This window comes from Gadus chalcogrammus, chromosome 4, assembly GCF_026213295.1.
Source record: "Gadus chalcogrammus isolate NIFS_2021 chromosome 4, NIFS_Gcha_1.0, whole genome shotgun sequence".
In the NCBI taxonomy this organism is placed as follows: Eukaryota; Metazoa; Chordata; class Actinopteri; order Gadiformes; family Gadidae; genus Gadus; species Gadus chalcogrammus.
In genome coordinates this window covers 30,052,969-30,065,351 of record NC_079415.1, presented here as the reverse complement: position 1 = coordinate 30,065,351, position 12,383 = coordinate 30,052,969, and the positions used below count along the sequence as shown (strand labels likewise).

General features: G+C 43.0%; 1 protein-coding gene across 6 annotated transcripts in view; it reads left to right on the top strand.

Annotated features, from left to right (window-relative positions):
* The window catches only part of LOC130380391 (uncharacterized), a 55,483-nt gene extending 44,878 nt beyond the window's left edge, over window positions 1–10,605 (top strand). For 3 of the 6 annotated variants that reach the window (XM_056587579.1, XM_056587577.1, XM_056587578.1), the window contains 9 exons: window positions 1,058–1,129; window positions 2,624–2,695; window positions 4,240–4,311; window positions 5,812–5,883; window positions 7,869–7,958; window positions 8,307–8,348; window positions 8,758–9,273; window positions 9,583–9,612; window positions 10,537–10,605. In XM_056587579.1, coding sequence (XP_056443554.1) covers window positions 1,058–1,129; window positions 2,624–2,695; window positions 4,240–4,311; window positions 5,812–5,883; window positions 7,869–7,958; window positions 8,307–8,348; window positions 8,758–9,273; window positions 9,583–9,612; window positions 10,537–10,595 — 1,025 coding nt within the window. In that variant the 3' untranslated portion in view covers window positions 10,596–10,605. Of the gene's footprint in view, window positions 1–1,057; window positions 1,130–2,623; window positions 2,696–4,239; window positions 4,312–5,811; window positions 6,103–7,868; window positions 8,113–8,306; window positions 8,349–8,757; window positions 9,274–9,582; window positions 9,613–10,536 lie in introns of those variants that run through there. The other 3 variants (XM_056587580.1, XM_056587581.1, XM_056587582.1) reach the window with 3 other exon arrangements.
* Window positions 10,606–12,383: the final 1,778 nt, after the last annotated feature.

Here is a 12,383-nt window from a genome sequence, read left to right as displayed (position 1 = left end):
GAGCATTTAAAATCGACATTAAAATGACCATGTGGTACAAATACAAAGAAAATAATTCTCTTTACGGGCGCAGACATTTATCTTGAGAGCGTCATCGCTGAACTCGGTATACTCACAGAATTCCGAGGGGACCCGACCGAAAGAGGTATCGCCTCCGTAATATGCAGCAAGAAAGCTGGGAGATTTCCCCACTTCCAACACGGAAGGCTGGTGTCCGAGGCATCTGGATCACACCATAAGCTTATATCAGCGGATTAGATTGATGGATGTCAGCAAGGAATCTTGCTTGGAGCAAAATTGCAGTGTATATTTAAGCAATAGATCACGCCAGGCTGTGGTATGTATGTGCCCATTATACCACTGTTAAGGGGCGTTGGCCGGCCCCGACGTGCAGCGGAGGGCCGGCGACCCCCTTCACAGTGGTATAGGACCGCGATATAATGAGCACATGCCACTGACTGAAGTGATCTATTGCTTTTATACAACGGTTACTGTTATGGCGAAACGAAAGTCATAGACACACTACATTTAAAAAGAAACAAAGAAAGTCAAAGTAGCCGTTTTGTTAAAGAATACAAAAAAGTAGTCCCTCCTGGCTGCCGCTATGCATCGACGGTCGCTATGCAACACACTTTAGCGTCCCTCCGAGAGAAGGCTCCGATAGAGCGGTTCGCCGGCAATTTATCCTATGGAGCAGTTCACTCGCCGTGTGCCTAAGCTTTCGTTAGTCTCTCCATCGCCTTGCTCACTCCCGGAGTAACAACATTTACACCCTCTCCATCATCCAACACATGTTTTACTTTGTAACTGTTTCTACTTCCAGGCGTGGAGTGATATGCAAACTTTCACAAAATGATCGGGCGTCATAGCAGTTATGTATATGCTCATTATACAACAGTTGGGAACCAATCAGATCGCTGGATTTAGGTCCCCCGTTGTATAACATGAATTAATCAATAGCATAAATTAATCAGCATTACACCTACAATAAAATTTGACATATGTATTAAATAAATAAAATAGTGAACCAAGCTTAACCCATGAGCCTTATTCTCAGGAGCAGCCACAGAGGGGGGAGCAGTGGCAGGTCCCCCTTCATCTCCTGGTGTCACTGAGGATGGGACACGAGGTGAGCTCATATAGTGGCAACTCAAAGGGATTCCAATCAATCATTTGTTGCACTTTAAACTGAAAGCAGCTTATCAAAACTAACATCAAGTGGTCTGTTTTATTGTATGTTAAGTTATAAGCAGTTTAAGAGGCTACCATCATCCTCTAGCAGGTAGTGAGCAAGAACATGTGATGGATGGTGATGGAGGTGAAGGGAGGGGACAGAGTAGGAAGGGGGAAAAGTGAGAGCACTGCAGACCAGCATGTGCCAGTGGACACGGGACCGTGGCCAGAGAAGCTCACTGATCATCAGAGAGACACAGGTGTTTGCAGACTGGCTAGTAAAGGTGCAGCAAAAATACACCCAACCTAAATGGCACCCAAAGATATGGAAGGAAACCCAGTCCCAAATTATCTTCAGCATGTAAAGTCAGCCAATGGGGTTGAGAGGATTCAATTTATTTTATTTTTAAATGCGTGAATACATGGACCAAGAGAGAAAAATCCATGTGTCTCCCTCTGTTGATCCTTGCAGCAGACAGAAAACGGTGTATTCCACCACTGAACGAGGATTCCCAAAACAGTTATGCGGTGAATCGCGGGTTGAGCGACTGCTAATGCTGGAGCTCTAATTTGCCCCCCGTTAGTCAGGTCTTTTCCCCAAAAAGGGAAATCGGGGTCACAAAAAAGAAAGGAAAGAAAGTGAATAGAAAAAGATGCAAGCTGAGGGAAAACAATTCCTGACTGATATCTTTCAAAAGAATGGCGAGCCCAACGATTTAAGAACCAGGGTTTAACAACGGTTTAATGGTGTGATCCAGATGCCTCAGACACCAGCCTTCCGAGTTGCACTTGTGACGCCATTTCCGGACTTGGAGCACTTATAGCCTTTCCGTTCATCTTTGTGATTGTGTCATGTCATTGGCTAGTCGTTGTTCATTGTTGGCGACTTTAGCCTCTTTAGCAAACCAGCTCGAAAACACAACTTTACGTTGTGTTGCACGCACAGCAAGACTGTGCAATGCATGAATTGGTGACCAGAATAAAGTAGCAATGTAATCAAGTGTGTAAGAGAATTTAAAATCAACATTAAAATGACCAACGTGGTACAAATACAAAGAAAATAATTCTCTTTACGGGCGCAGCCATTTTTGAGAGCGTCATCACTGAACTCTGTATACTCACAGTATTCCGAGGGGACCCGACCAAAAGGGCACGGTCCTCCGTGAAGTGCCGCAAGAAAGCTGTGAGATTTCCCCACTTCCAACTCAGAAGGCTGGTGTCCGAGGCATCTGGATCACACCATAAGCTTATATCAGCGGTTTAGATTGATGGATGTCAGCGAGGAATCTGGCTTGGAGCAAAATTGCAGTGTATAACATGAATTAATCAATAGCATAAATGAATCAGCATTACACCTACAATGTCATTTGACACACACATTAAATAAATAAAAGAACTAGAAAATAAATAAAATAGAGAACCAAGCTTAACCCATGAGCCTTATTTTCAGGAACAGCCACAGAGGGGGGAGCAGTGGCAGGTCCCCCTTCATCTCCTGGTGTCACTGAGGATGGGAGACGAGGTGAGCTCCTATAGTGGCAACTCAAAGGGATTCCAAGCAATCATTTGTTGCACTTTAAACTGAAAGCAGCTTATCAACACTAACATCAAGTGGTCTGTTTTATTGTATGTTAAGTTATAAGCAGTTTAAGAGGCTACCATCATCCTCTAGCAGGTAGTGAGCAAGACGATGTGATGGATGGTGATGGAGGTGAACAGAGTGAGGGAAATGAAGGCTGCTCTTAGGGTGAGGAGAGGGATGAGGAGGGGACAGAGTAGGAAGGGGGAAAAAGTGAGAGCACTGCAGACCAGCATGTGCCAGTGGACACGGGACCGTGGCCAGAGAAGCTCACTGATCATCAGAGACACAGTAGTTTGCAGACTGGCTAGTAAAGGTGCAGCAAAAACAGACCCAACCAAAATGGCACCCAAAGATATGGAAGGAAACACGGTTCCAAATTATCTTCAGTATGTAAAGTCAGCCAATGGGGTGAGAAGATTTGATTTATTTTCTTTTTAAATGCGTGAAATACATGGACCAAGAGAGAAAAATCCATGTGTCTCCCTCTGTTGATTCTTACAGCAGACAGAAAACGGTTTATTTCACCACTGAACGAGGATTCCCAAAAACAGTTATGAGGCGAATCGCGGGTTGAGCGACTGCTAATGCTGGAGCTCTAATTTGCACCCCGTTAGTCAGGTCTTTCCCCCAAAAAGGGAAATAGGGGTCACCAAAAAGAAAGGAAAGAAAGTGAATCGAAAAACATGCAAGCTGAGGGAAAACAATTCCTGACTGATATCTTTCAAAAGAAAGGCGAGCCCAACGATTTAAGAACCAGGGTTTAGCAACGGTTTAATGGTGTGATCCAGATGCCTCTGACACCAGCCTTCCGAGTTGCACTTGTGACGCCATTTCCGGACTTGGAGCACTTATAGCCTTTCCGTTCATCTTTGTGATTGTGTCATGTCATTGGCTAGTCGTTGTTCATTGTTGGCGACTTTAGCCTCTTTAGCAAACCAGCTCGAAAACACAACTTTACATTGTGTTGCACGTACAGCAAGACCGTGCAATGCATAAATTGGTGACCGGAATAAAGTAGCAATGTAATCAAGTGTGTAAGAGCATTTAAAATTGACATTAAAATGACCAACGTGGTACAAATACAAAGAAAATAATTCTCTTTACGGGCGCAGCCATTTTTCTTGAGAGCGTCATCACTGAACTCGGTATACTCACAGTATTCTGAGGGGACCCGACCAAAAGGGCACGTTCCTCCGTGTAGTGCCGCAAGAAAGCTGTGAGATTTTCTCCACTTCCAACTCGGAAGGCTGGTGTCCGAGGCATCTGGATCACACCATAAGCTTATATCAGCGGTTTAGATTGATGGATGTCAGCGAGGAATCTGGCTTGGAGCAAAATTGCACTGTATAACATGAATTAATCAATAGCATAAATGAATCAGCATTAAACCTACAATGTCATTTGACATATGGATTAAATAAATAAAAGAATTAGAAAATAAATAAAATAGAGAACCAAGCTTACCCCATGAGCCTTATTTTCAGGAGCAGCCACAGAGGGGGGAGCAGTGGCAGGTCCCCCTTCATCTCCTGGTGTCACTGAGGATGGGAGACGAGGTGAGCTCATTTAGTGGCAACTCAAAGGGATTCCAAACAATCATTTGTTGCACTTTAAACTGAAAGCAGCTTATCAACACTAACATCAAGTGGTCTGTTTTATTGTATGTTAAGTTATAAGCAGTTTAAGAGGCTACCATCATCCTCTAGCAGGTAGTGAGCAAGAACATGTGATGGATGGTGAAGGAGGTGAAGGGAGGGGACAGAGTAGGAAAGGGGAAAAAGTGAGAGCACTGCAGACCAGCATGTGCCAGTGGACACGGGACCGTGGCCAGAGAAGCTCACAGATCATCAGAGAGACACAGGTGTTTGCAGACTGGCTAGTAAAGGTGCAGCAAAAACAGACCCAACCAAAATTGCACCCAAAGATATGGAAGGAAACCCAGTCCCAAATTATCTTCAGAATGTAAAGTCAGCCAATGGGGGTGAGAAGATTCGATTTGTTTTCTTTTTAAGATGCGTGAAATACATGGACCAAGAGAGGAAAATCCATGTGTCTCCCTCTGTTGATCCTTACAGCAGACAGGACACGGTTTATTCCACCACTGAACGAGGATTCCCAAAAACAGTTATGAGGTGAATCGCGGGTTGAGCGACTAATAATGCTGGAGCACTAATTTGCCCTCCGTCAGTCAGGTCTTTCCCCCAAAAAGGGAAATAGGGGTCACCAAAAAGAAAGGAAAGAAAGTGAATAGGAAAACATGCAAGCTGAGGGAAAACAATTCCTGACTGATATCTTTCAAAAGAAAGGCGAGCCCAACGATTTAAGAACCAGGGTTTAGCAACGGTTTAATGGTGTGATCCAGATGCCTGACACACCAGCCTTCCGAGTTGCACTTGTGAGTCCATTTCCGGACTTGGAGCACTTATAGTGTTCCCATTCGTCTTTGTGATTGTGTCATGTCATTGGCTAGTCGTTGTTCATTGTTGGCGACTTTAGCCTCTTTAGCAAACCAGCTCGAAAACACAACTTTACATTGTGTTGCACGCACAGCAAGACTGTGCAATGCATAAATTGGTGACCGGAATAAAGTAGCAATGTAATCAAGTGTGTAAGAGCATTTAAAATCGACATTAAAATGACCAACGTGGTACAAATACAAAGAAAAGAAAAGTAATCTCTTTACGGCGTGGCCATTTTTCTTGAGACCGTCATCATTGAACTCGGTATACTCACAGTATTCTGAGGGGACCCGACCAAAAGGGCACGTTCCTCCGTGAAATGCGCCAAGAAAGCTGGGAGATTTCCCCTCTTCCAACTCGGAAGGCTGGTGTCCGAGGCATCTGGATCACACCATAAGCTTATATCAGCGGTTTAGATTGATGGATGTCAGCAAGGAATCTTGCTTGGAGCATAATTGCAGTGTATAACATGAATTAATCAATAGCATAAATTAATCAGCATTAAACCTACAATGTCATTATATATTAAATAAATAAAATATCTAGAAAAAAAAATTAAATAGAGAACCAAGCTTAACCCATGAGCCTTATTTTCAGGAGCAGCCACAGAGGGTGGAGCAGTGGCAGGTCCCCCTTCATCTCCTGGTGTCACTGAGGATGGGACACGAGGTGAGCTCATTTAGTGGCAACTCAGAGTGATTCCAAACAATCTTTTGTTGCACTTTAAACTGAAAGCAGCTTAGCAACACTAACATCAAGTGGTCTGTTTTATTGTATGTTAAGTTATCAGCAGTTTAAGAGGCTACCATCATCCTCTAGCAGGTAGTGAGCAAGACGATGTGATGGATGATGATGGAGGTGAACAGAGTGAGGGAAATGCAGGCTGCTCTTAGGGTGAGGAGAAGGATGAGGAGGGGACAGAGTAGGAAGGGGGAAAAAGTGAGAGCACTGCAGACCAGCATGTGCCAGTGGACACGGGACCGTGGCCAGAGAAGCTCACTGATCATCAGAGAGACACAGTAGTTTGCAGACTGGCTAGTAAAGGACCCTTCGTCTTGTTCCTCATCGAATTTCTGTCGCTCTACATACGGTACCATGCCGTAATTCCGACGCCTCATTGTTCCGACAACTCAATGGTCCGAAATATTTCCCATTAGATCGGCATGCCACTACGCCGACGGTTCAATGTTACGGAAACGGAACCCATTGGTCCGAAGGGCCGTTTGTCCGATAAGTCAAACAAGAGGCCCATTAGGCCGACGGTTCAATATGCCGATTAGGCCTACATGTAAAGAATTTTCTCTCTCTCTCTCTCTCTCTCTCTCTCTCTCTCTCTCTCTCTCTCTCTCTCTCTCTCTCTCTCTCTCTCTCTCTCTCTCTCTCTCTCTCTCTCTCTCTCGCTCGCCCTCTCGCTCTCTCTCACTAAGCACCACAATACAACCTAGGCCTACATATCACGTTCACGTTGAATATTGGAGAGCAAAGTGACAAAAGACAGAGAGAGAGCGCGAGTGAGGTATAAAACTCTTTATATGTTGGCCTATTCGGCATATTGAACCGTCGGCCTAATGCGCCTCCTTTTTGAAAAGTCGGACAAACGGCCCTTCGGACCAATGGGTTACGTTTTCTTAACATTGACCCGTCGGCAGTGTGGCATGTCGATCTAATGGGAAATATTTCGGACCATTGAGACGTCGGAACAATGAGGTGTCGGAATTACGGGCAGGCCCCCTACATACGTCATTTGATATAATTATTACGAATGGCTATGAGTTACGTACTACCGACTCATGTGATAGTCATTCGAAGCGCCCAAAAAACTGATCCGGGCAATCGTAAACCACGCCTCAAATCGAGAAAATTAATGTGTGGTTCCCAGACCTCTTCTCAATGTCGATTGAGATGAGGTCTGGCGTTAGCCAGGCTATTTATCTCCCTCTCTTGATCCTTACACAAGACAGAAAATGCGGGGGGGGGGGGGAGGGAAAATTCCCAAATTAACTTCAGTATGTAGAGTCAGCCAATGGGGGTGAGAAGATTAGTTATTGTTTTTTTTTAAATGCATGAGATTCTTGGTCTTTTGTGCTACATCCCTGATTGGAAGGGACACAAAGATAACTGAGACTCTCTTATTTTGCTGTAAACATTGGTACAGAGCCTAGATCTATTTATATACGTTCTTCCACTAAATGAAATGCACAACAGAGCTTATTTCCATTTAGCTTGTCTTGCTTCATGGCCAAATATATATGAGTGTGTCAATGGGCTATTGGGCACAGGTCAGCTAGCTGCTTTGAACGGAGAGGATCACGTTAGCGGCTCGTTCTTTGACCACCTTTAGTCCCGGTGCCTTCTAAATACGTTGCGGTTGCTAGGCCGGTCAATATGTTAAGGGGGCGTGTAGCCCGTTTCAGTTGTACTCTTCGTATCTGGCCGCTAGGTGGATATAAGGTCTGTGACTTTGTTTTAGTTTGTGCTATTAATTCACATGTAAAGAAACACAAAGATTTACTGACTTACATGCTGCTGGGTCACGGATCACAGTGTGTGTTATTGCAAAGGTTGCAGGTTGAGACAAAGGATTAACATTGTGTGTGAGCATGTTGATGCCATGATGGTACCTTTATGTTTCTTTCCATTTTCTCCCCTTACAGATGGTTTAACTTTTGGGGATATTTTCGGAATAATTATAATATTATGCATTGTTGCTGTAATTGCTGCTGTAACTTCTCTGCTGAAGTGTCGTAAGTATCCATTCCATCAACGTTTTTTCACACTCACACTCTCGTTTAGCTCTAGTTCTCGCAAGAAAGATATATAGCGATATATCTATCAATAGCTTTATATATGTATATATACTATAGATATATAAAAATAAAGGTATATGCATACAAATATTTATTATTTATACATATAGAGTTGTATTTATAGTGATTGGAACATAGCAAAAGAAAGGGCCAAATGTCCGTCAAATGGAAGACTTAGAATGCTTGAACACGACGCGTTTCATGAATGACAAGACTACTTTTTTATTAAATGAGTGTTAGGTGTTCTCAATGTTCTCCTAAGTTTTCCTTTTCTCCCTGACCCAGGTCCAGAACATCCATTTTCCATACGTCTAAAGAATTGGATACGTGAGTATCCAATTGGAATAGATCACATGATCTATTCCAGAGCACCCCAGTCCCATTAGTTTAATTAGTGCCTTTCGGCGATGTTCAGTTCATCCCAGGGCCAGGGTTTAACCATGTGGTTGCGTAGTATTTCACTCACTTCCTGATTTGGATATTCCTTCATGGAAGTTTGCGACCTCCAGAGCCACACCGGGCCTTCTATGACAGCTTTCTAAGAGCATGTCCATGAAATGTTATTTTCCAAAGTATATTTGTCAGGAAAACATTATGGATTCCCCAACATTGAGTCCTGCACAAAAGGCCAACTTTTCAGACCACCGTCCGGCTCACGTTGATGACTGTGAGAGGGTGGTCATTCTTATCACCGCCACGGTAAACTAATGAAGCTTGTTCTTTGGTTTCTCCTCAGCTTTTTACAAGAAACCTGCCGATCCAGTCCTTGTCAATGTAGTCCAAACAGCTGTTCCAGTCCAAACAGCTGTTCAAGTCCAACCAGCTGTTCAAGTCCAACCAGCTGATCAACTCCAACCAGCTGTTCCAGTCCAAACAGCTGTTCCAGTCCAAACAGCTGTTCCAGTCCAAACAGCTGTTCCAGTCCAAACAGCTGTTCCAGTCCAACCAGCTGTTCCAGTCCAAACAGCTGTTCCAGTCCAACCAGCTGTTCCAGTCCAAACAGCTGTTCCAGGCCAACCAACCAATCCAGGCCAACCAGCTGTTCCAGTCCAAACAGCTGTTCCAGTCCAACCAGCTGTTCCAGTCCAAACAGCTGTTCCAGTCCAACCAGCTGATCAACTCCAACCAGCTGTTCCAGTCCAAACAGCTGTTCCAGTCCAAACAGCTGTTCCAGTCCAACCAACCAATCCAGGCCAACCAGATGATCCATTCCAACCGGCTGTTCAAGTCCAACCAGCCAATGGAGTCGCAGGTCAGTCACCATAGTTACCAAGGAAAAAATGAAATGCTTGAAAGATGATTATAAACTGTCGACAAAATGTACATAGTTAAAATATTATACTACTGTTGACAAAATATAATATAATTTTGATGAATGCTTATTTCTTTCATTACATAGTGTATAGCATAGTGGAGGAGACCAGGCCAAAGTTAGTTTAATATCCAACATTAAATTGACGATATGATAGCGAATAACAAAAATTTATTTTTATAAGCATACCCTAAGCCTTTGCCATAGCAACAGTAATCTACTAAAGATGTTATTTCTGTTTGTTTCCAGAACTAGAGAGTCTCCTGCCTCAGCAACCTGGTGAGTCTTGGGGATCTTTGTGACATTAGAACCAATGAAGAACAGTAAAGAAAGCAATTGGACAGGTTTTTTTTCTGTGTAATACAGAGAATTGATCCAGCTGCGCTGTAATGCTGAGCCAAAAACAAAACTAGCTGTAACTGTAGGTTGAGTGGCTCTATTGGTAGCTGGCACAGAACTCAGATTTTTCAAATGGACCGTCCATACATAAGTAAGAACATTAAACAAGACATACTAATAAGGGCTAGGCCAACAGCTTAACATGAGTTATCTGATTCCATGATTGATAAATATCCATAATAGAATCAAATGCATTCTTTCTTACTTTTAGTCCAAACGTTTCCTCCACGCAATCTGTAAGGTTTATATATATATTTATATATATATATATATATAAACATAAACCTTACCTTTTTTCTAAGTAAAATTCTCAGGGACCAATCTGAGAAAAGCAGGTTCCAAATAGCGGTCTAAACTCAAATGAGAATCACGAGAAAGCCCCTCCGTAATAATAAGAACGCTCAACCTACACATTGATGTCAATTAATCTATTAACTAATTAGACCATATTAAAGCTCACATTATTACCTCATTGGACCTGACACTGTATTAGAGCTAACACCAATTATAATGACTTATATTATTATTAAGTTTCTGCTCACACATAGAGTGATCAAAACAACACCATGAACTTTGAACAGTCTGAGATAAAACAGTCCCTACAGGCTTGACTTCTTTACAGGCCACCCTGACCAATACTCACTATCATTTTCTTTGTCCTGAACTTGCTTCTTGAACCGACTGACGATTGCATGATTTGAGTGCCATCCTTAATAAATAGTTTCACTATTACACTGTGGAATCAAACTAACAACTTAACTTCTGGCTTAGTGTTAATTGCATGTGGTTTTGTTTCTTTCACAGTAACTGGGGATTTGGAGATGGAAACATTAAATAATCCAGATTCAAATGAAGACCTATAAGTAGTCACCCATTGTTTATTTTTTCCACAATGTCTTGTTTTTAAAAAAAATTATGATGAATATATGCTCTGTAAGGTGACCTTGGGTGTCTTGAAAGGCGCCTCTAAATTAAATGTATTATTATTATTATTATTACCCAGAGTGGCCACTGGATTGTTGCAGTCTACGCATCTACTAGGCCGCCTCTGATTGTCCAACAAGTGGAACTAGTTGATTGTTGATGGGACTGCAGACCACTCCATGTTTCTATCAACAAGAGCAATGAGGTTGCTGCACTCACTGAATCATCTGTAAATTGGCCAACCAAAGATCAGACATGCAGCAGGATGTCTGCTGCAAAACACGTGTGGTTGTAGCTGAAAGTGCCAAATTATTTACTGTTTTACACACAGTTGGGGTCAATTGGCATTTGTTACAAAGTATTTGCGATGCTTCAGATTTTTTAATGTATTTATATAGCTTGCTGTTTTTATATTGTCTTGTCTACTGTTTTAGCCTGGATAGGCTTTGCTCTTCACCATTTCATCTCATCAATCAATGAACAGTGTGCAGTGCCTCAATGCTTGCTCTGTGAAGCCTATTGTTAATTGAATTACCACGCAGTTGTGAAGGGCAGTTGGGACACGGTGACAAATCAAGGAAGCAATTGCAGAGAAGACGGGACCGAATTTTTTATTTGGCAGTCATGACAACTTAAAGTCCAGACAATAATTTTGTACTAAGAGTTGCCTCCCTCCCTGCAGCTGAAAGAGACTCCTAGTTGTCGATTTTAAAATGCATGCAGCCTTTACATCTACATGTTACTGCTAAAACAGAGAGCCATAGAAGCTTAATATAAAAAAAAAAATCTGCCATTAGGGGTCCGAGCAGCGAAGCTGCTTGGTCCCATATTGTTCCTGGATCATTCATTTTTTCCTTGAAGATTCACACTGCAGCCTAGCATGGTCCTACCAGACTCCAGTGCTTTATTTCATTTGTACAGAGAGTCTGGACCTACTCAATTGACAAAGGTTAACATCAATCCCGATGCCGCAGTGCAGTGACGGGGACAATGTGCTGTGGAAGGTGCCGTCCTTCGGAGGAGACGTAAAACCGAGGTCCTGACTCACTGAGGTCTTAAAAGATCCCAGGGCACTTATCGCGAAGAGTAGGGGTTTCCTCTGTGTCCTGTCCCAACAAGGCTCATTCAATCTGGCCCCCTAATCATCCCCCTGTATAATTGGCTGACTCATTACTTCCCTCACTCTCCACCTCAAGCTGGTGTGTGGTGAGCGTTGTGGCGCAGATTGGCTGCCGTGCATCACCAAAGTGGGTGCTACACACTGGTGGTGGTAAGTGAGGTCCCCCCTTCACTGTAAAGTGTCTTTGAGTGTCTAGAAAAGCGCTATATAAATTCAATCCATTATTATTATTATTATTACTTCTTCGCCACCTACAGAGTTTGTTATGGTTGTTATATCATTCAAAAACACCATGTTATTTCCCATAGACCTTTGACCGATGGAACCGGAGCCTCGGAGGCGGGACTTATTTTTCAGAGTAGCTACCGTGTTCGTGATTGGTCGAACCATCTGCCTATTGCAGTATCAAGAAATTCCTATCAATGAGATGACTTCCTTCCTACCAAGGAGATGACACCATTGCAAGTTGAAGCAGGAGAGATGCCACTTTGGTTAAGGAGAAAATAGTTACTGGCTAATTACTGGATTAATTTGATGGGACAGAGGGAAGATCATCAAGTTAGAGTGGCGACTCAAGCAAGCTGGGAGAGGGTGGTAGCAAAGTGGT